Source organism: Sus scrofa, chromosome 16, assembly GCF_000003025.6.
Source record: "Sus scrofa isolate TJ Tabasco breed Duroc chromosome 16, Sscrofa11.1, whole genome shotgun sequence".
NCBI classification, from domain to species: domain Eukaryota; kingdom Metazoa; phylum Chordata; class Mammalia; order Artiodactyla; family Suidae; genus Sus; species Sus scrofa.
The window spans coordinates 66,275,942-66,299,791 of NC_010458.4; the positions used below are offsets into that span (position 1 = coordinate 66,275,942).

Sequence of the window (23,850 nt, forward strand, 5' to 3'; positions counted from 1 at the left end):
ATGTTTTTCCTTGATTAGGAAAGAAAAAGGAATCAGAGAAGATAATTCTGAATTCCTCTCAAATCTAAAATATTAAGACTGATTTGGGGCTTCTTTTGCCGTCTTTTGGATTTTTAAGACCATACCCTAACTGATCCACAAGAGGGCAGCATAAGCCAGCTGTTTCTGATGAAAGCAAAGAAACTTCTCTGAAGGGTGGTCGCTTTTAAAATTCCAGGGTTGTGTGAAGATTGTATCATTGAATTGACTTATTTCAGAACTAAATTTGTTTTAAAAGTAGAGACAGATGAGTCCCAGTGGCTATGAATTCAGTGATGAGTCCACATATGTAATATGAGTTTTAAAATGTACACACTGAGAAGGTGGTGATTCAATTTCTAGTTGATTTCTGGTGTGAAGCCTAGTGGTCAGATAGTTTTGTTTTCAAATGTGATTTCATATGTTATTTTTCTTTTCTCTGAGTGGTTACATCATGATTTTTTTAAAGTCATTCAGGGAGTTGGCACAGTGGTCGTGGCACAGTGGTTGACAAATCCGACTAGGAACAATGAGGTTGTGGGTTTGATCCCTGGCCTTGCTCAGTGGGTTAAGGATCTGGCATTGCCATGAGCTGTGGTGTAGGTTACAGATGAGGCTCAGATCCCACGTTGCTGTGGCTCTGGCGTAGGCCAGCGGCTACAACTCCAATTCGACCCCTAGCCTGGGAACCTATGCCTCGGGAGCAGCCCTAGACAAGGCAAAAAGACAAAAAAAAATAAGTAAAGTCATGCAGGGAGTTCCCATGTAGGCTCAGTGGTAACAAACCTGACTAGTATCCATGAGGACATGGCTTTGATCACTAGCCTTGCTCAGTGGGTTACGGATCTGGCAGTTGCCATGAGCTGTGGTGTAGGTCACAGATGTGGCTTGAATCTGGTGCTGCTATAGCTGTGGTGTAGGCTGGCAGTTCCAGCTCTGATTCAGCCACTAGCAGGGAACTTCCACATGTCCTAAGAGGACAATACAGATGTATATGAAGTCATTCAGAGTTGGGTTCCAATTTCCTTTTATTGTCTGTGTTACCTCGAGGGAGTGATTTATTTAAACTCTTTTAGCCTCAGTTTATACATCTGTAAAAATGGGTTTTGTAAGCATTAAATGAAATAATTTACATGAAGGGCTCATCCCTATGTCAGGTCTTCACTAGTGCACCATAAATTAATTCTGACAGGAGGTTCCTAGTAATTTTGAATCAAATTTCTGCTAATGGTCTGGAAACGGGTGACATTCAAAATGCAGTCTTAAAAGATTTTCCCAAAGTCTGAAAATTCAGCGCCATTCCAGAACTGCCCCAAGCACATGTTTTTTATTTCAGTGAGAATTGGGGTCTAGTCCACCACCTCAGGCACAAAACCACCTTGCAGGGAAGCCTCTTGTCACCCTGGGGTCTGAAGGTCTGAAGGTTTAAGATTACAGTTGGTCTCAGATATAACACATTTAATTCCCTTGACTCCATGGGCGCTGTTTCTGCCCCATAGACTAACTTGCAGTCATCGGCAAACTTCTGCCAAGAGCCAGATAGGACACTGTTAAGGCCTTAGGAGCCCTGCTGTCCCTGTCGCAGCTGCTCCCCTCTGCCCTGGGCATGCAATGGCAGCGGGAGACCACACCCACGCAAGGGGTGCCTCTGCGTGCCAATGAAACTGCACCCAGGGACAATGAGATGTGAACTGCCAGCGGTTTTCCTGTGTTACGCCTTCTTCTTTTAGTTTTCTTCCCCCCAACTGTTTAAAAATGCAAAAACAATTCTTTGCTCATGGGCTATGCAAAAAAACAGGCTGCAGGCTGGATTTAGCCCTAGGCTGTCATTTGCAGCCCTTGATCCAAACCATTCAGATACAGGACACTTCCTTAGGAAGGTCAAGTGTCGGTTTATTTCAGCAGGTTTACTTTGCAGAACAATCACTGAATATTGCCCCCTACCCTTGAGGTGAGAAGTCCTTAGAAGGTAATGACGGTGTGTTTTTATTGATACAGTGTTCATCTTTAATTTTTTTTTTTTTTTTTTTGTCTTTTTAGGGCCACACCCGCGGCATATGGAAGTTCCTGGGCTAGGGGTGGAATCGGAGCTGTAGCTGCCGGCCTACACCACAGCTCACAGCAGTGCTGGATCCTTAACCCCCTGAGCAAGGCCAGGGATTGAACCTGCATCCTCATGGAGACTATGTTGGGTTCTTAACCCTCCAAGACACAATGGGAACTCCCTCACCAGTTTTTTATATGCATGCATTATTTAGAAAAAACATACCATTTTTGACCGGTAAAAGGAGCTAATATATCCTGTTTTGCCTTCATGTCTTGACTCTCAGATCTAAGGAGGTTCCCGATTCTAATAGCACCATGAAAACCTTCTCTGGCTGTGGGGGAGTTTCTAACAGCTATCTTCAAAGTTTTGCTTGGGACATCACTGTGGCTTTGCTTCAGAGAAATGACACATACCCTACAAGTTTGCCCTTGACGAAGGCATCTTGCAGTTTCTAGTACTTAATGTGCGATACACAGAATAGTTTACAATTAAAATTTTCACTTTTGAGAACATGTAGAAATTATGCAACAATACTAATAAGAAAAAAATCGAATTGCCTACGTTTCCACTCAATGTCAGATGTATTTAGCATTTTAACACTTCTTTTTGTTTTCTTTGGGGAGCCAGAGGTAGACATGTGTTTGTATATATATTTCAAAGTATTTGCATAGTCATTCCATATACTAAGGATAGCTTTATATCCTTAAAAACATAACTATGTAGTGATAATTTTCTCAGATCCTTCAAATTCTTTGATATACAAAGTTATTCAGAGACATAAAGGTTAAAAAGGCCTAGAAGATCAAGTGGTGAAATATCAGCATTTTCAGATGGGTAAACTCTGGTTCAGAGAGAGGAAACTTCACAGAGCCAGGAAGTCTGGGGGAAATACTTAGTGGTGGTAGATGCTGAGAGAGGCCCAGTGGCAGCCTCACTGTGCTCTGAGGTCTGGGGTTAAGTTTTACAGGAACTCCATTTGGTCAGAGTACTTCTGTGTACCAAGAACTTGAGAGCCTGTCACACCAGCAAGCCAGTTTCCTAACTTACAGTGAGAACGCTAGCTGCCAGGGTGTCTATAGTTAAGTATTTTTCACATAAATACATTCTTCTAGGAAAATCTCAAATTAATCTAAAGCTTTAGTGAGTACATAGACCCAGGAAAAACATGATTAATTTTAAGATTCTTTTGTTACTAAGACGGTTTAATTTATTTTCAAATAGATAATACATATCCATGGCAAAAGTACAAGGCATACAAAAAAAATTTAAATAAAAAATCAGACTTCCTTTCATCCTTTGTCTCCATCCCCAGAGCCACTGTTATCTTGGACGAGTTTAGGGACCAATGTCTCTGTGTTAGTTTTCTTTGGCTGCTGCAACAAAGTACCAGAATCGGGGTGGCTTAATCCAGCAGAGATTTAGCTTATAGTTCTGGAGGTCAAAAGTCCTAAAATCAAGGTGCTGGTGTGGCTGCATTCCTCCTGAATTCTCGGAGGGGAAAATCTACTTCCTTGCCTTTTCCAGCTTCTAAAAGCTCCTTACTTTCTTTGGCTTTCAGCCTGTTCTTCCATTTTTGAGTCAACAGGTAGCATCTTCCAACCTCTCTGTCTGACTTTTTCTGTCGTCTCATATCCCAACTTTGGCATTTTGGCCTCCCTCTTGTGAGGACCCTCTGATTGAATTGGGTGGCCTGGAAAGCCTGGATAATCTCCCATCTCAAGACCCTCCACTTCCTCAAAGTCTCTTTTGCCACGTTCGGATCCCAGATTCTGAAGAGTAGGACATGGGCACTTTTGAGCATCATTATTCTGGCTACCATCCTCTCCGAGTGACTCATCTTCCTCTCTTGATCAGATTCATAAGGTGTTAGTAGTAGCAAAACGCTTATTGAAAATTTGTTCGAATGCACTTTCGTATGAACATGTACGTATTGAAATATATCCCCTCCCAGATAAAGGTTTTACGGACCGACTCAATTTAATCAATCTCTTTGGGAAGTTCCTGTTGGGGTCTAGCAGGTTAAAAACTGGACTAGTGGAGTTCCCATTATGGTGCAGCAGAAGCAAATCAAACTAGTATCCAAGAGGATGCGGGTTCAATCCCCGGCCTTGCTCAGTGGGTTAAGGATCCCACCTTGCTGTGAGTTGTGGTGTAGGTCGCAGACGTGGCTCAGATCCCACATTGCTGTGGCTGTGGTGTTGGCCAGTAACTGTAGCTCTGATTCGACTCTTAGCCTGGAAACTTGCATATGCCACAGCTAGGTCCTAAAAGAATCCAACTAATATCCATGAGAATGTGGGTTTGATCCCTGGCCTCGCTCAGCTCAGTGGAATAAGGATCTGGCCTTGCTGCGGCTGTGGTATAGGCTGGCAGCCGCAGCCCTGATTCAACCTCTAACCTAGGAATTTCCATGTGCCACAGATGTAGCCCTAAAAAGAAAAAAAAAAAAAAAAATCTCTTGGATAGAACATGATGAAAGATAATACGAGAAAAAGAATATGTATTATGACTGGGTCACTTTGCTCTCCAGCAGAAATTGGCCCAACATTGTAAATCAACTAGAATAAAGAAAAATTAATTAATTAAAAAAAAGAGATGGGGGAGTTCCCACTGTAGCTCAGTGGGTTAAGAACCCAATGTAGTGTCTGTGAGGATGCACGTTCAATCCCTGGCCTTGCTCAGTGGGTGAAGGATCCGGCATTGCTGCAAGCTCCTTGGATCCTGCGTTGCTGTGGCTGTGGCGAAGGCACCTAGGCAGCTGCAGCTCCGATTCAACCCCTAGCTCAGGAACTTCCGTATGCCACAGGTGTGGCCATAAAAAAAAAGGGAAAAAAATTGGCACACCATTGTAAATCAACTACACTTTAATTTAAAAAAAAGAAATAGGGATAAAATTAAATTAGCATTAAAAAATGTTAGCAGAAGCTCTCATTCTCCCACACGCAGAAGGTGGCTTTGTTTCCTCCAGGTGAGCACCAAACCCTCTCCAGAGACCCCTGCTCTGGGCCAGCCTCTTTTCTAGATTCAATGCTAGTCATGAGCTGAGCACTCCTTTTTCCCTCAGGGGGGACAGGCTATTTACGGGGTACCGTTAGGCTTATACTCTGGTGTAATAAGGTTGTTAAGAGCAGAGGTGATGTCAACCAGACAAGGTTCAAATCCCAGCTCCACCACCTATGACCTGTCTGACCTGATTGCATTGCTCGCCCCTCCGTTCTTTCACTGACTGTGTGGGTTGATGTCTGCCACTCAGGGTTGTTCCTGAGGATTCAACGTTCAACGGAATTTTACATTACATTAGTGCTCTTTGGAGTTTAATGCCAGGTCTTTCGATTCCATTTAGTCTTTTTTTTTTTTTTTTTTTTTTTGGATTTTTAGAACCGCACCTGCGGCATATGGAGGTTTCCAGGCTAGGGGTCAAAACACACCTGTAGCCTCTGGCCTCCACCACAGGCACAAGCAATGCCAGATCTGAGCTGCATCTGTGACCTACACCACAGCTCATGGCAACGCCGGATCCTTAACCCACCGAGCTAGGCCAGGGATTGAACCTGCGTCCTCATGGATGCTAGTCAGATTTGTTTCTGATGAGCCATGATGGCAACTTCTATTGAGTCTTCTTAAATGTGCTCAGCACCCATTGCCTGACTCTCAGGCTGGTTTTCCCCCGTTGAAGGCCACTCTCATCTTCCTTCATAAATCAATTTCCTATATCAATTTCTCAGGGTTGCTCTGACAAGTAGCACAAGCCAGGTGGCTTTAAAGAACAGGAATTTAGGGAAGTTCCCATTATGGTGCAGCGGAAATGAATCCAACTAGGAACCATGAGGTTGTAGGTTCGATTCCTGGCCTCTCTCGGTGGGTTAAGGATCTGGCATTGCTGTGAGCTGTGGTGTAGGTTGCAGATGTGGCTCGGATCTGGCGTTGATATGGCTGTGGTATAGGCTGGCAGCAACAGCTCCAGTTGGACCCCTAGCCTGGGCATGTCCATATACCATGGGTGCAGCCCTAAAAAAAAAAGAAAAAAAAAAAGAACAGGAATTTAGGAATTCCCATTGTGGCTCAGCAAATTAAGAAGCCAACTAGTATCCATGAGGAGCAGGTTTGATCCCTGGCCTCACTCTGTGGGTTAAGGATCCAGTGTCGCTGTGACCTGTGGCGTAGGCCAGCAGATGGCTCGAATTTGACCCCTAGCCTGGGAACTTCCATATGCCACAGGTGCGGCCTTAAAAAGAGAAAAACAAAACAAAAACAAAACAAAAAAAACCACCAGTTTACTCTCTTATGGTGCTAGAGGCAGGAAGTTTGAGGTCCAGGTGTCAGCAGAGCCAGATTCTCTCTTGAGGCCCTAGAGGAGAGTATTTCCTCACCTCTTTCAGCTTCTGGAGCAATCAAGCTGCAGAGGTTGCTTGATTGATGGCAGCCTCACTCCAGCCTCAGCCTCTTGTCTTCACATGACCTTCCCTGTGTGTGTGTATCTGCGTGTCCTCTTCTGTTCCTGGAAAGATACCATCCTAAATCCAGATTGATTTCATCTCAAGATCCTTAACTAATTACATCTGCAAAGATGCTATTTCTTTTTCTTCTTTCTGATTTGGCCACCCTGCAGCATATGGAGTTCCCGTGTCATGCCAGGGATCAGACCTGAGCTGCAATTTTGACCTATGCTGCAGCTGCGGCCATCCTGAATCCTTAACCCCCTGTGCCGAAATGGGGATTGAACCTGCATCCTGGTACTGCAGAGATGCTGCCAGTCCCATTGCTCCAAGACCCTCTTTCTAGATAAGGTTGCAATCTGAGGTTCAAGTTGGACATGGTTTGGTGGAGGACGATATTCAACCCCCTACAGCTCCCCTTTCACAGAATTGCTTTTCTTGAAAGTTCTGGGAGGCTTCTGCCTTTGCGTGAATGTGCTTGTGGCAGAGTTTAGGGACTTGGAAATGTAAGAGACGGGAGGACACAGAGGACAATGAAAAAACAATCATCTTTCCCATGTCTCACCCACACCCCCCAGCCATTAGCATCGTTATTTTTATGAGGAAAACAAGTTATCATCAATGTGTATTTATTGCTGCTGTTTGGTATACAACACTGCAGCCCTCTAGGGGTTCCCCTTTGGGTTTTGGGTTTTAAGAATGGGGAGAAGAAGAAGGAGGGGGAGGAAGAGAAGGAGAAGAAAAAGTGTGCTTGATATCACTCCGAAGTGTTTGTGTTTGCAAAATGCCTTTCCCCTTAGACAGTTCCAATTTAAAATACATATTAGCTCAGACAAAACTGACCCAAGCTGGCTTTTCTCTTTGATGGTTTCAATTTCAGGCTTATCCATCACAAATGATTGTAATACAACAAGATTTTGACAGAACAGGGTAAGAATTTTGAGTACTTACCTGCAATTTCTAGCTCTGAGGGATAATAGCTGGGAGAAAAAACAACATTAACTGAGTGATAGGATATGAAAACAAGCCGAATTTCCCCCTCCAGAGTTTTGTGCTCCTAGGCATTCAACAAGTCACTTTCATTGTTAAACAAATAAGTGTTCTTGTACCAAATTATGTGCCTTAGAAAACCCATCATATTTCTTTTTTTTTTTTTTAAGATTCTTCTTTTTATGTTTTTATTTTTTATGTTTTTCTGCTGTACAGCATGGGGACCAAGTTACACATATGTGTATACATACTATTTCCTCCCATTGTTGTGTCGCAATGTGAGCATCTAGACATAGTTCTCAATGCTACACAGCAGGATCTCATGGTAAATCTATTCCAAGAGCAATAGTTTGCATCTGTTAACCCCAAGCTCCCCATCCCTCCCACTCCCCCTGCCCTCCCCGTGGCCACTAGTCTATTCTCCAAGTCTATGATTTTCTTTTCTGCGGAAACGTTCACATTTCTACTTTTGCCTTTTGTGTGAGGAAACTTGAGGGTCGTGATCAATTTTAGTAATTATTAGCCTAGATATTGCTACATTCGGGCTTTGTCTATGTGTGGCTTTGGGTTCTGCTTCTATAGAAAAGTTCTATGGCATACATGATTTTTTTTTTTGGTGGCAGTGTTGACATAGTGATTTTTTTTTTATGATTTTTTTAATTGAAGTATAGTTGATTTACAATGTTGCATTAATCTGTGTTTTTATATATAATTATATATATACACATATACGTACACATTCTTTGTAAAATATTCTTTTTCATAGGACATTGGATATAGTTCTCCGTCCTGTAGAGCAGGGCCTCGTTTATCCCCTCCATGTATAAGAGCTTATATCTGCTAACCCCCACCTCCAAGTCCACCCCCCTCCAATACCCTCCCCCTTGGCAACCACAAGTCTATTCTCTATGTCTGTGAGTCTGTTTCCATTTTGTAGATAGGTTCATTTGTGTTGTATTTTAGATTCCACATATGAGTGATACCATATGATATTTGTCTTTCTCTGACTTATTTCACTTAGTGTGATAATCTCTAGTTCCATCCATGTTGCTGCAAATGATATTATTTCATTCTTTTTAATGGCTGAGTAGTATTCCATTGTATATATGTACTACATCTTTTTTTTTTTTTTTTTTTTTTGTCTTTTTGCCTTTTCTTGAGCTGCTCCTTCAGCATATGGAGGTTCCCAGGCTAGGGGTCAAACTGGAGCTGTATCTGCCGGCAACTCAGATCCGAGCCACAGCAACTCAGGATCCGAGCCACATCTGTGACCCACACCACAGCTCACGGCAACACCAGATCCTTAACCTACTGAGCAAGGCCAGGGATTGAACCCGCAACCTCATGGTTCCTAGTCAGATTCGTTAACCACTGAGCCATGACGGGAACTCCTATATGTGTTACATCTTTATCCTTTCCTCTGTCAGCGGATATTTAGGTTGTTTCCATATCTTGGTAATTGTGTTCCACACAGGATTTTTGCATCCCTCTTGGACATTTTCCCCTGTCCTGGCATGGGGACACTGCTCTCACTTTCTGCTTTTTTTTTTTTTTGGTCTTTTTGTCTTTTCTGGGGCTGCACCCATGGCATATGTAGGTTCCCAGGCTAGGGTCTAATCAGAGCCACAGCTGCCAGCCTATGCCACAGGCACAGCATTGCAGGATCCAAGCCATGTCTGCCACCTACACCACAGCTCACGGCAACGCCAGATCCTTAACCCACAGAGCAAGGCCAGGAATCAAACCCACAGCCTCATGATTCCTAGTCAGATTCGTTAACCACTGAGCCACAACGGGAACTCCTGCTCCCTGCCCCTCTATTTTTCTTCTTTCTCCTCCTCCTTCTCTGCCTATCTTAAAACTGCCAGGGTTTCTCAGGATTCTTGCTCTTCTCTCTCTCTGGAAGTACAAACCTTGGATTTCTTAGATACACGAAGAATGTTATCTGCTTCCTGGGTACTGATAACTCCCAAATCTGTATCTCCAGCTCCAACCTCTTCCTGAGTCCATTCAGATTCAAAGCCATCAACTGCTTGTTATGCAAATCATGTTTGCAGTGTCTCTCTGGTATCTTATACCACAGGCCTCTAAATGTGAGCTCCTCGCCTTTCTCCCCCTCCTTGCTGCTTTTGCTCTTCCCAGTCTTGGGGGACAGTTCAAGCCATGGCTGAGGGTCTCAAGGAGGAAGCTTCAAGTTAGCAAAGGCTTCTTACCTCTTTCTTATTCCACATTTGATGTCCGTATCCTCCTCAGCTCCCTCCCAAAGCATTTCTGGAATCTGTTGCTTTCCCTCCCCTTATTCTAGCCCTGAATCTCAGACCTGGAATCAGATGATAATCTCATCTTGGCTGTTCTCTTATCCTCCTAACCGGATCATATCATATCCTACTGAGTGAGGCCAGGGATAGAACCCACCTCCACATGGGTGCTAGTTGGGTTCTTAACCCACTGAGCCACAAGGAGAATTCCCATGGAGCTTAATTCTACTAGAACTCACTGTACTTCCACGGAGCTAAGTGCCTCTCCCTCAGCCCACCCTCCCCAGCAGCCTGTCCACGCTGCCTCCTTCCCCTTGGGCTGTTAGGCTGAAACAACCCTCTGGTCTCCGTTGTCTAACTTACCGTAGATTTCATAAGGATGGGGCCATGCTTCTGCATTCTTAGGGCCCAGAACAGAACGTAGCCCTGGGTAGATCTTAGTGTGTTTCCCTTGTTGAAGTCAACTATCAGTTACAAATAAATGACTCCATGTCTCAGCTTAAATTTCGCATTCTCAGGGATGCTTCCCTTGACCCCCTAAAAGAGGTCATCCATCCTTATGATACACCCCTAGGAAAACACATGCTATTTCTTCTTAGATTTTTGCACAACTGTTTTTTCACCTACTCCCATTACTTGTTTAAATGTGGTTTTCTGTACTAAGTTGTACATTCCATTGACCCAGTTAGCATAGTGCAGGGCCTATAATAAATGCTTGATAAATATTTGTTGGTAGATAGACTGACAAGTGTTCTTGCTGGATAAAAGTCCTGAATACATTGCTGAGGCTTTAGGAATATTTAGATGCAATTGCCTACTGGCTTAATGCCTCATTCTCCCCATCTATAAAAGGAGATGTTCCGTGTGATGATATTGGATAGTAGATGAGCTTGAGATAAAACCGTATTAAAACAAATGTGCATAAATTATACAAAAAAAGGATAGTCAGGGAGTTCTGTGGTGCAGCAGGTTAAGGATTTGATGTTGTCACTGCAGGAGCCGTGGTGCCGGTTCGATCCCTGGCCCGTGAACTTTCACATGCTGTAGGCATGGCCAAAAAAGAAAATAAAAGGGAAAATTGGGATTAAAAGATTAAACACATCAACTGAAATGTCTCTTTGAGGAGGTGGCATTTTATCCTCCACAGGAAATATAAACATTTTCTTTTCTTTCTCTTTCCCAGCGTCTGAGACAACAATTCTTCTGCAAAATGAAGTTGAATCAGAACAGGTAAATTTCTTTGTGAAGTATTTGGGAGTATATGACTGAGATTTTTAAAACGCACAGAAGAGTTTTGCAGAAATGGGCCGGGGCAGGGGCACATGTTTCTAAGGGTAAAACGCACCACAACTGGGATGACACAGTGAAGGAATTTGTAGACTTGTGCTTTTGGCAGAGATAATGTTGATATTGTAACTTCTATATGTACAGATGCTTAGAAAAGAAAAAAAGAAAAACATATGGAAATACTGAAATCACTATGTGGTCCCTCTGGTGGCCCCAGATTAGCAGCATCCTACAGAATCAACAGCTGTCACCAGCGTTCTTCTTATTTTCTGAGTGTGCCCTTCATTCATTTTTATTATTACAAAAGTGATTCAAGATGCTTTATGTAAAGCCTTCAGGTAGGGTAGACACCTGTAAAAAGAAATGTGAAGGTCCTATCCTTTCTTTCTTTTCCCCTTCTCTCTCATCAGCAAGAGGTTATTGTGTTGCCTTTGCTGCTGTGTTGAAGGAGGGACAGGAAGATGGGGGGGATGGAGCCTGGCTTGGCCAAAGGGAGGTGGTGTAGCCACCTGGAAACTAGATGCTGCCTACAGAGCAGTGCTCCTCAAAGGATTTGGTATTGGAATTCCTGCTGTGATGCAGTGGGTTAAGAATCCAACTGCAACAACTTAGGTGGCTGCAGAGGTGAGGGTCCCATTCTCAGCCTGGCACAGTGGTTAAAATATCCTGTGTAGGTCACAGCTACAGCTCAGATTCAATCCCTGGCCCAGGGAACTGCCATGTGTCTGGAATGCAGCCATTAAAAAAAAAAAAAAAAAAAAAAAAAGGTGATATTAGAATCCCTTTATAGTCATAAAAATTAAAACTATTTTTAAAACGAATTCATTTAAAAACAAGTATAATAGACACCGCTATATACAAAATCGATAGGTAACAAGAACCTACTATATAATGCAGGGAAATCTATTCAGTGCTCTGTGATAAGCTATATGGAGAAAGAATTTGAAAAAGAATGGGGATATATATATATATATATGGCTGATTCACTTTGCTGTATGTATACCTGAAACTAATACAACACTGTAAGTTACTTATATGCCGATGAAATTTATAAAAAAACAAAAATGAAAAAACCCAAGTATAACAAGCCCATTACATAGTAACATAAATAGTGTTTTACGAAAAATAACATTTTCTTTAATGAAAAAATATTAGTGAGAAAAGTAGCATTGTTTTACATTTTTGCAAGTCTCATTAATGTCTGTCTCAATAGTAGACAGAGATTCTCATTTCTTCTTGCATCTTATATCATCAGGGCATTGACATTTCACATCACATGTCACATGACAGTAACCCCTGGGAAACTCCAGTATATGTCATTCTCATGAAAGAATGACAGCAAAAGCGACAAATAATTGGGAGTTCCCGTGGTGGTGCAGTGGGTTAAGAATCTGACATAGTGTCTCCATGAGGATGTGGGTTGGATCCCTGGTCTCATTCAGTGGGTAAGGATCTGGTATTGCGGTGAGCTGCAGTGTAGATTGCAGTTGTGGCTCAGATCTGGTGTTGCTGTGGCTGTGGCATAGACCAGCAACTATAGCTCTGGAAACTTCCATATGCTGCAGGTGCAGCCCTAAAAAAAGAAAAAAAAAGTGACAAATAATGTGTTCTGAAAATCATTTTGCTCTCATGGGCGTCTCCGGACTACACTTGGAGAACCACTGCTGCAGGAAATTTGAAACTGAGTTCTACTTTTTCTTTCATCTTATCACCTCTAGAACTTGAAATCAGGAGTTTCCATTGTGGCACTGTGGAAACAAATCCAACTAGTATTGATGAGGACGTGGATTCGATCCCTGGCCTCACTTAGTGTGTTAAGGATCTGGAGCTGCTGTGAGCTGTGATGTAGGTCACAGATGTGGCTCAGATCTTGCATTGCTGTGGCTGTGCTGTAGGTCAGCCAACAGCGCCTATTCGACCCATAGCCTGGGAACTTCCATATGCCATAGGTGTGTCCCTAAAAATCAGTCAATAAATGAATAAATAAAACTCCGAGGCAGTCAGGAGAAAAACTCATGCCCAGCGGTAGGTGGAGCTGAAAGGACGTTGGCAATGTTTAGCAAAGCGATTGGATGGTGCAGGGCACAGCTCACAGGGCAGTTATTTTTTCTAATCTTCAGATCCTATGGCCCCTCTGCCCTATCTTTAAGACTTAGGAAAACTTTGGGGCTCTGGTTAAAATATTTCAGATTTTCCCTAATTTTTTTTTTTTAAATGTCCAATTTGTAAGGTTGACTTTGTTTTGATCTTGAGACACATCAGGCCAAAGGCGGTGGGATGCAGTGAGGCTGCTGGCTGCTAGAAGGTGTGATCACGGCAGGAAACTCAGGCAGAGGTAATGTTCAGAAATGAGTGACCCACCGGCTTTCCCTGTGTCTCACCAGATAAAAATGGTCAAGAAGTACGACCTGCTCATGATCATTGCTCCCTCCCTGGGATTCGTTCTGCTGGTGTTGCTTCTGGCGTTTTTCCTTCGAGGTAAGGGGGGCAGGACCAGGTGGGGTGAAGCTTGGGAAACTCCAGCAGGCTCTGGGCATGCATGGATTCTGCTTCCTGCCCCTTGCCCCGTTCCTTAGGGTTTCATTTCTGTCCTTGCCCTCATGCCCGTCAAGGAAGTAACAGGTAAACTCAGTCTCCCTAAGATGCTGAAATCTTTGTACATCATGCCCCCGATAGAGTTTATATTGTGGGGAAGAAAATTAACATAAAATAAGAGCACCTTTATTTATTGGACACTGTGCTGGTGCTGCTGCTATATTCTTGACTTATGTAACTCACTTCATACTCCTGACAGCCTTCAGTGGGAAGAGCTATTCTTACCACCGTCTTGGGGTAGAGGAAACCCTGGCCCAGCCTCTTTCTGGCTTGGATTGGCCCAGAAAAAGAGCCATGAGTCATCCTGGTCTTCTTATTCATTACCTGAGAGCAAAACTTCTTGGAGTTCCCGTCGTGGCTCAGCGGTTAATGAATCCGACTAGGAACCATGAGGTTGCGGGTTCGATTCCTGGCCTCTCTCGGTGGGTTAAGGATCTGGCGTTGCTATGAGCTGTGGTGTAGGTTGCAGACGCAGCTTGGATCCCACGTTGCTGTGGCTGTGGCATAGGCCGGTGGCTACAGCTCTGATTGGACCCCTAGCCTGGGAACCTCCATATGCTGAGGAAGCAGCCCTAGAAAAAGGCAAAAAGACAAAAACAAAAAAACAAACCAAAAAACCTCTTAAACTAGGGTCCACAGGTAAACCCCAGGGGGACAGTAAATCCTTTGAAACCATGTGAAAAGTACTTGCATGGTTCATATCCATATCTTTCAGTGGGCAGAGTCCATAATTGTCATTCGATTCTCAAGCTGGCCCATGACCTTCTTGTATCTCTCCCACCTTCAAAAAAAAAAGAAGTTTTGGAATTCCCTATGGCCTAGAAAGTTAAGGATCTGGCATTGTCTCTGCTATGGCTCCAGCCACGGCTGTGGTGTGGGTTCAGTCCCTGACCCAGAAACTTCTGCATGCCACAGAAACACTGTAAAGAGAAGTCATGCACAAAATATAGGCACATGACACCCGGTTCTGTCAAAAGGGGAAAAAATGTTCTGTAGTCAGTAACAGAAACTGCTAGTCAGTGAGGAGTTCAATCCAGTGGTAACCATCTCAGCCTGTTTGAGCGACAGTAGTGAAACTTGGGTTTCTCCACACCTGTGCCTCGTGAACTCTACAGAAGGAAATTTGGAACTTCATGGAAGCCTGCCATTAGCCTTCATACAAGGGCATGTTATGGTTTTGGAAATTCTGGGTACATCTTCTAAGGAAATGTATTAAAACCCAAGTGAGTATTGGGATTCAAGTCACTCAAGAATAAAGCAGCTTGGAGTTCTCGTTGCAGCTCAGTGGTAAAGAACTCAACTAGTATCCTGCTGTGGCTAGGGTTTGATACCTGGCCCAGGAGCTTCTTCCATCCATGAATGCAGACCGAAAAAAACAAAAAAACAAAAAGTGTAAGAATAAAGCAGCTCACATAAACCACTGCCTACAATGTTGGGACAACTTTGTAATTGACAGGCAGTAGTTTGGGGCCTAAAGAGGTAATCATCTAATCTGGGGAAAGGAATGGCTTTGTTTGCCAAATGCACTTCCTATATTCCCACGAGTGGACGGCCTCTGCTCTTCCTTTGTTACCTCTGGGCTTCCCCCCAGCATTTCATATCCTCACAGCTACTCTGTCTCTAACAGGGCTTTGTCTTTTCAGGGAAAGTCCTGAAGACCAGTTGTTTCCAGAAACACACAAGGTAATTCATCTTCGTGACTGATTGTTGTAATGATTGTAACAAGCTGTTACAAATGATTAGACACTACTCAGTGGTTTAATGACTTGTGCTTGTGTTCTGATTGAATGCAGGGTTGGAGAGATGTGGCATTAGAGGTGAAAAAGATGTGGGGATTCAGCTCGTATTAACTTCTGTCTTAGTTATCACTGTTTTATTTGTCCAAAATGCAAATACAGTGGCAGGTTGCATTAACAGAAGTATGGCATGCAGAAGAAAGAAGGTGATATGCCGTTGTACACATTGTTTGTTCAACTCTGGGTAACCCACTTTAAAAGGACATTGTTAAACTGGAGTCTATTGGGAGGAGAGTTGGCAGTGTGGAAAATGAAAAAAAAATATAATATCACTCCTGGGATTTAATTTCTCTGCCAAATTAGACCATGGGAGCAGTTTTTTGTTTTGCTGTGTTTTCAAAATAACTTGGAGAGTCTCTAGAAAGAGATTTTGATTATCTGTCCTGTTATATAGCTTTTTGGAAAAGAAATGAAAAGATGTGGTATAAACTGCAATGAAGACCTTGCTTTCATTTAAATAATTGCCTTAATATCACAATATCTATTAACATATAAATATTAACAATCAGGGAACCTGAAAGTTAGCAAGGTAGCTTTTCAAAGTCGTACTTGGAGATCCTCCGAGGAAATAAACACACTTAAATCATGATTTTATATTTTGCTAATACAGAAACTTTAAATTCTCTCTTTTAAAGAGATTGGTGGAGTCCCTGTCGTGGCTCAGTGGTTAGAAAATCTGACTAGGAACCATGAGGTTGCAGGTTCGATCCCTGGCCTCACTCAGTGGGTTAAGGATCTGGCGTTGCTGTGAGCTGTGGTGTAGGTCGCAGACGCGGCTAGGATCCCAAGTTGCTGTGGCTGTGGCTTAGACCGGCAGCTACAGCTCCAACTGGACCCCTAGCCTGGGACTCTCCATATGCCATGGGTGCGGCCCTAAAAAGAATGAATAAATAAATAAATAAATAAATAGTTTGGCAAATGATAGATTTGCTAATAATAGATTGGCAAAAGCCCTTTATCCCCTGAGGGCTCAGTTTTCCCATCTGTGAAATTAGAGGCTTGGACTGGATAGATTCTGATTCCTTTTATAACAGCCTCTGGTTGCGTCCTTTTGTTTTTTGTTTAAGTGCTTTGTTTTATTTTGTTTTGTTTTCTGTCTTTTTAGGGCTGCACTCCCAGCATGTGGAAGTTCCCAGGTAGGGGTCGAATTGGAGTTGTAGCTGCTGCCTACACCACAGCCATAGCAAGGCGGGATCTGATCCAAATTTGTGACCTACACCCCAGCTCACGGCAATGCTGGAACCTTAACCCACTGAGGTCAGGGATTGAACCCAAGTCCTCATGGATATGAATTGGGTTCGTTACCACTGAGCCACGATGGGAACTCCTGTCTTCTGTGTTTAGCATCCATTCAGTAGCATCCATTTGTTTTTGGTCTTGAGGCCTCTCATCATCAGTCTCTCTTCTTTGTTTACAGGCTAGACAATGAAGGAGAAGGTAAAAATGTCTTCAACGGAAGAGAAGATGAAGACGGTCTTTTCACACTCTAGCATGCCCCTTTTTCTTAGGTTTGAGGATGGGGGTATGACTATATGTTGTCAAAACAAGTCTTAGAATGCTTTTTTTTTTTGAAAAAAAAAGTCTTAACTATTGTATTTGTGTCACTGATCCTCTCTTCTCTTAGTTTCACAACTGAATGGTATTTTAGAGACTACACCTTCTCTGCCTCATGCTTTAATCTCTGTAATCAGGGAGTGATTGTCCACATTATACTTGAATGCCGTCTGTGATGGTGAACTCACTACCACACTCAAAGAAGTCCATTCAATCTCAGGGCGGTTCTGAGATGTAGTAATACTTAAAATCTGTCTCCAGATAGCACCTGCCTCTTGGTCCTGCCTGAACTCCTGTGCTCACACAGAACATATTTAAACTCTCTTCTACCTGGTAGCAGTGCTCCAGATACCAAAGGAGAATCTCATCTTTCTCCAAATTGCCTTGTTTTGGAGACATGATTCTGGTCCCTTTCCTATCCTAGTTGCCTTTTGCCTTCTGTGTGTTTGTATCTCTCCTTTTATTCCCAGCTTGAAGAATTCAGTGCTCCACTCCGGGTATGGGGTGAGCATCCTAGGTTACTGATCATCACCAATATCATTGATAATATATATTATATATTGGTTGCCATCAATAATGCAGGAAAGGACATGGAATCACATCATTTTGACTCACCTCTAAAATGCCTAGGTTTTCTATTATTTTCTGTTCATGTTTGAGTATCTTTAGAGGTGACCAGAGTATCAATTTTTTTTTCCTTTTTTTTTAGGGCCTCACCCATGGCACATGGAAATTCCTCGGCTGGGGGTCTAATCAGAGCTATAGCTGCTGGCCTGCGCCACAGCAATGTGAGATCCAAGTTGCATCTGTGACCTATACCGCAGCTCACAGCAATGCTGGATCCTTAACCCACTGATGGAGGGAGGGATCAAACCCGCATCCCCACGGATACTAGTCGGGTTCATTACTGCTGAGCCACAACAGGAACTCCATGGTGTCACATCTTAATTCTTACTTGGGAATTTAATTTTGGGAACAACCAAGAGTTCATCAGAGTAGAATGTGGTGACGGACATGGACATTCAACCAAAGTTGGCACAGGGATGTGACAGTGAGGGATCCAGATCAGTTTCTCTAAATACATTTTATGGAAATTGGCTCCTCAGTAGGAACAGGTTTATTTAAACCCTTTCTGAGCTAGTAGCACGAAGAACCATGGCAGAGAGTTTAAAGTGAGGAATTGGGAGTTCCCGTCGTGGCTCAGTAGTTAACGAATCCGACTAGGAACCATGAGGTTGCGGGTTCGATCCCTGGCCTTGCTCAGTGGGTTAAGGATCCGGCGTTGCCGTGAGCTGTGGTGTGGGTTGCAGACACGGCTCGGATCCCACGTTGCTGTGGCTCTGGCATAGGCCAGCAGCTGTAGCTCCGATTAGACCCCTAGCCTGGGAACCTCCATACGCCGTGGGAGCGACCCTAGAAAAGACACAAAATAAAAATAAATAAAAAAAAAATAAAGTGAGGAGTTGTACACTGAGTGGAAAGAATGTGCATCCGAGTGAGAGGCCTCTGGTTGGGCAGAGATGTGCAGAGTCAACCAGAGTGGAAAGAAATCTGCCTGAATATCCCTGGCATGTTTGGGGCAGCAGCTTCCTGAATAAAGTAAGCACACCATCTTTCAAAGTAACTATGTTTTATATTTCTACTCTCTTGGTGTTACTTTTTAGCCAGGAACAACTCAGTCTTATGACTTGACTGGTACATCTCATAGATTCTTCCAACCATTAGTTCACATGGATCCGGCAGTTAATTTAAAAAACAAAACAAAACAAACAAAAAACCCCAAAAACCCTCTCTTGGAAAGCACTTGGAAAAGTATCTGCCCAGGGCAGCAAGTCCTCAGCCTCACTCTCTTGGTACCAAGCCATGTGGCAGGTTTGGGCTCTGTAGGAAATAATTAGCAGCACATGAATTGCTTCTTTATTTGCCTTAACTTTCTTTTCTATGTTTAACTGAAAATCCTGGCAATGACTTGACCAGCATGCCAAGGTCAAATTTGGAAACTGGGGTGGGTGGGGGTGGGGTGGATGGCTCTAGAGTCGGGTGTGGGGCCTCAGTGTTCCCATCTGCGAAATGGAGTGAGACGAGACGACCTCATATAGAGTTGGGTTTTAATATTTTGTGAGTCAATGAGACCCTTCACCCTAACTTGGCTCATGTTCCCTACCCATCTTCCCCTAAAGCTACCATCATCAAGGCCACTGATCTCCAAGAGATCAGTGAGCAATGGCTTGAAGCAAGATCTTAATTCCCTGCTCAGCATTTGAACCTGGGCAGGCTGGGTTGAAAACCAGGAGTCCCAGCTGCTAACCCAACAAGAGGCTACAGGCGAAAAGCACAGTGGCCCTTATTCTTGCCCCTGTTGAAAGCAAGAATGCTTCAAGGAGGCCAAGACTGAAAAAACAGGTGCAAAGTTTATCATCACAGACACAGGGAGAGCACACGGAGAAGAAGTCTATTTATTTATACTCCAAAGAGAAGTGGGAGTGGGAGCGTCCTCCTGAATGGGGAGCTCCTCAGCGAGGTGATTTCAATCACTTATACGGGACTGATCTTCAGGGTCTTTGTTTTCCTTTGGCCCATTTTCTTGTGTTATTTCTCACACCTGACTGGACCCAGGGCCCTCCCCTATGCATGTGCATCTTTTGGCCAAAATGGATTCCAGAGCAAGGGCTTATGGGATGGTTAATGGGACTTTTTAGGGCCTGGTGTCCCCTCCTATTTTGACCCCCAGGGGTCTTCTTTCACACATCTAATCAGGGAGGTTTCATTGACCCCCCAAGAGTGATTCAAGTGGTCCTCTTACATTTTTACTACAGTAGAGCTCAGCTCCTGCCATGAACTTTCTCCTCGATGTGTCAAAGAGAAGCAAGGCCCAGTGCACTCAGCACAACAAGTCCCCACTATTCTCAGCCCAGGAGCCCATCTACCTCCTACCTCTCCAGCACCGACTTGGGTCTGACTGGAAAAGATGACAGCACATACCTCCTGATCAGAACATATCAGCTCATTGATTATCTTTGTGTTTTGCAAGAGGCCATCCTCATTCTTTCTCCAAGTGTATTTCTGAAACTTCTTGGTCAGATGAGGAAACATTTCAATCATAGTTGTAACATATTAGAACTGGTAGTGGCTTCTAGCGGCCTCTAGCCTAGTAGCTCTCAACCTCAGCTGAACACTGCAATTAAAGAAGGAATTTTTTTAAAAAAACATCAATTCCTGAGTCCACCATTTAAGAGATTTTTTGTAATTGGCCTGGGGCATGGCCTGGCCATCTGGTTTTCTTTTCTTTCCATTCCTTTCTTTTATGTCTTTCTTTTTAAATGCTCCAAGTTGTGCTAATGTCCATTGCTGAAACTACATGGTTCTCTTGCTGCACTTCAGACCAGCAGCCTCAACATCACCTGGAACTTGACAGCCATATATTCTCATCCCCACCCCACACCCACTGACTCAGAAACTCCCCATTGGAGCCCAGAAATGTTTTAACAAGGCTTCCAGGTGTTTACAATGCGCAAGCCATGTTAGAATTTGAGAACGATTGCAGCACAATAATCCCTAACAGGAGGGTTGGCATTTTAAGGAAAGACTCTCCCTTAAGCAGGTCTCGGTGGTGATAGGTGTGTCTTTGTGGAGGTGCGGGAGTTGCCAGCAGCCATTGGCCAAGGTCCAGGTGGTGACATTGTCAGGCCTCAGTGAAGCTAGCATTACTCTCTGCCTGGACTCCTACAGTAGCTTCTAACTATACTCACCAATTCCATTCCTTTCCCTTTCCAATTTGTTCTCCATGCGGTGGCAGAGGAAACTTCTACATGCAGACGTGAGATTCCTGTCTCCTGTTTTCCACGCATAAGGGCTTAAAAGAAGCACCCATAGTTCCTGCCTGAGGCTGGGGTGGTGCCCTCAGTGGCCAGGCAGATGATCCAGAGGAGTGAAGTGACACAGCTGTGCTGAGAGGGAATGCTGCATGTCCAGCTACAGATGCTATCAACTCACACTTAGCCAAATCATGTCCTCGGCAAGCCGAAGGTGGCCACGGACTGTTACAAGGCAGCCAGTTTGAGACTCAGAGGTCTGGGGGTGGGGAAGGGGGTAGGATTCACAAAACGACTTAATGGATATATAATTATTACACTGAGGTTCCTTGATCAGAGGGGTAGTGGTTCCTCTTTCCCATTCTGTTTAGTCAGGATGCATGGGCCTCAGAAGAGACCACCACTTCCCTTAAGGAGCTTAAAAATCTAAATGAGACAAAACCCACCTGGGGAATGCAGTAGAATGGCATGAGCATTGTGTTTCTATTTCTATAAGGAAGGACTTTGGTGGAGACGTGGCTCTTATAACTGATGTTTATGTAATGGGACCACAATTGAACTTTGAGGATTTAGAGCAATCTAATTCTGCAACCTTGAACTTGGCCTTTCTAGGCGAAATGAAATAGATAACATCCAATCTTTAAGGAGCATTTGCTATGTTCTGGGTGCTCTACCAAGTGTGTCAAGGCAGTTTCTCATTGAACCCTCACAGCAACCCAGTGATACGGATAAATTATTCCTGAGAAAAAAGCAGCGATAGGTGAAGACACTTGTTCAAGGTCACATAGTCCTAGCCCCTGTGATAGAGCCCGGTCTGAAACCAGGCCCAAAGGACTCCGTGCTTTTAAGCAACACCCCGTATTTCACAGTGGGAGCTCCATGTCTATGAAATGGAAGCACTAACCTGTGTTGGTCCGAAACAGATTTTAGCTTACTCAGGTCCATGGCAACCTGAGCGTTTGGGTGGTGCTCTGATGCCAACCCCTTTATAGCTCAATCTTCCCTTGTCTCCATATTATTTACTCAGAATCTTATTTGCATTTGCGGAGGAAGCTGCTAGTGGAGAAGCTGGCAGGAGCCTTAATGAAGCCAGGTGGGACCCATTGAGACGGGGCTGCGTTGAACTAACTCATGAGGCGCTGAAGCCAGCTGTCAGCAGGCTTAATGAAAGGTTAAGAGGAATCCGGCAATGGGCGGCTGGGGAGAGTCTTTGTCTCTCTTAAGAAAACAAAAAGTTGAGATGTGGGCTCCCTGGGTGGAGGCCAGAGCAGAAGGAGGAAGCCACTTGTAACCGAAAGACTGCGTTTGAAATAGAGTTTCATTTAGATTTGTGAACATGTTACCGTCCTAAAAAAAAAAAAAAAAAAAAAAAGCACTCTGAGTTCTCAGCTCTCTGAGCATCAAAGGACAGCAAAGGGAAGTTTTCTGGAATATGATGAATGCTAATGCCACTGCTAAGGAGCTTGGGGAGCCTTGGAGATGGCTGCCTGCAAAACAGAAGGTGGGTGCACTTTTTTTGGGGGGTGCACTTTCTAATTGTACTGAAAATGTGCTCTTCTGCAGTTGTACCTTTGTCTGTGTTGCATAAGGTATGGGGGTTGGGAGAGCAAGAAAGAACCCCATGTGTCCTTCAACTCCCATTTCTTAGCGGATGAAACTGAGGCCCAGAGGCGGACGAGTCACTCCAGGCTACACAGGAAAGCGGTACTAGAGCAGAGACCTCAACCTTGTACTCTAGACTTAGCTCCATGGTCACGTCGTCCTTTCGTTCTTGGAATTTTCTAATTCCACCTGGATCTGCCGATTATTTATCCTTTTGAAATCACATTCTTGAAGTTCTTGCTGGGCAGGCAACTCAGCATTTTTTCCCTTATTTTTCCCAGTGCACACTTGACCCTGTGGTGGATGCCTTTCCCCGCCCAAAGAGGAATTGGAGTGTGAAAGTTCAAAGCTTGGATGATATTATCTTAGGGGTGCTGCCGTAAACTGGGGTGACCAACTTGTGCCAGTTTTAAACTCAGAATCCTTGCATGCAACATCCCCCTCCATCCCTGACAAACTGGGATGATTTGTCAACCCAAGTCCAAACCTTTTTTAGGGATCAAAAACAACTTGTGAGTTGTATAATTCACAGCCCTCGCTCAAGACTTTATTGCAGGGTTTTTTTTTTTTTTTTTTTCTGTAACTGTGTAAGGACCCAAGAGGAATTTAATTTCATATCCAGCATTAAAACAGACTACTAGGAGTTCCCGTTGTGGCTCAGTGGTAATTAATCTGGCTAGTATCCATGAATTTGAAGGTTCAATCCCTGACCTCGCTCAGCGGGTTCAGGATCTGCTGTTGCCGTGAGCTGTGGTGTAGGTTGCAGACGTGGTTTGGATCTGGCATTGCTGTGGCTGTGGTGTAGCCTGGCAGCTCCAGCTCCAGTTTGAGCCCTAGCCTGGGGACTTGCCTATGCCATGCGTGAGGACCTAAAAAGACAAAAAAAAAAAAAAAAAAAAAAAAAAAGACTATAAACCCTAGATTCTCGACCCTTGCTAGGGAAAATGTGGGGCTCAGACCAGTACTGTCATCATCTGGGACCTTGTTAGAAATGCAACATGTTTGGAGTTCCCCAGTGGTGCAGTGGGTTAAGGATCCAGTGTTGTCATTGCTGTGGCTTGGGTTGCTGCAGGTTTGATCCCTGGCCCCAGAACTCCTGCATGCTGCCACTGCCGCCCCCCTGACCTGCAAAAGGATGCAGGAGTCCCCATCCAGACTCTCGGAATCTGCATTTATTTATTTTTAAAGGATATTTGAATAGTGTTCTGCAATTTATTTTATTTTTTGTCTTTTTAGGGCCACACCTGCGGCATATGGAAATTGCAGGCTAGGGGCCAAAATGGAGCTACAGCTGCTGGCCTACACCACAGCCACAGCACTTGGGATCTGAGCTGGGCCTGCAAACTACACCACAGCTCCTGGCAACGCCGAATCCTTAACTCACTGAGCAAGGCCAGGGATCAAACCCGTGTCCTCATGGATACTAGTAGGATTCGTTTCTGCTGAGCCATGATG

At 44.0% G+C, this 23,850-nt stretch overlaps 1 protein-coding gene and 1 long non-coding RNA gene across 5 annotated transcripts in view; both read left to right on the plus strand.

Moving 5' to 3' along the window:
• The window catches only part of TIMD4 (T-cell immunoglobulin and mucin domain containing 4), a 39,392-nt gene extending 22,370 nt beyond the window's left edge, over positions 1-17,022 (plus strand). For 3 of the 4 annotated variants that reach the window (XM_021076831.1, XM_021076834.1, XM_021076833.1), the window contains 4 exons: positions 10,933-10,979; positions 13,421-13,514; positions 15,275-15,314; positions 16,845-17,022. In XM_021076831.1, the coding sequence (XP_020932490.1) occupies positions 10,933-10,979; positions 13,421-13,514; positions 15,275-15,314; positions 16,845-16,917 (254 nt within the window). In that variant the 3' untranslated portion in view covers positions 16,918-17,022. The remainder of the gene's footprint in view (positions 1-10,932; positions 10,980-13,420; positions 13,515-15,274; positions 15,315-16,844) is intronic. The other variant, XM_021076832.1, reaches the window with a different exon arrangement.
• LOC110257242 overlaps positions 19,018-23,850 on the plus strand; it is a 155,249-nt gene continuing 150,416 nt past the window's right edge. The window contains exon 1 of the long non-coding RNA XR_002339602.1: positions 19,018-22,294. This is a non-coding gene — a long non-coding RNA (uncharacterized LOC110257242). The remainder of the gene's footprint in view (positions 22,295-23,850) is intronic.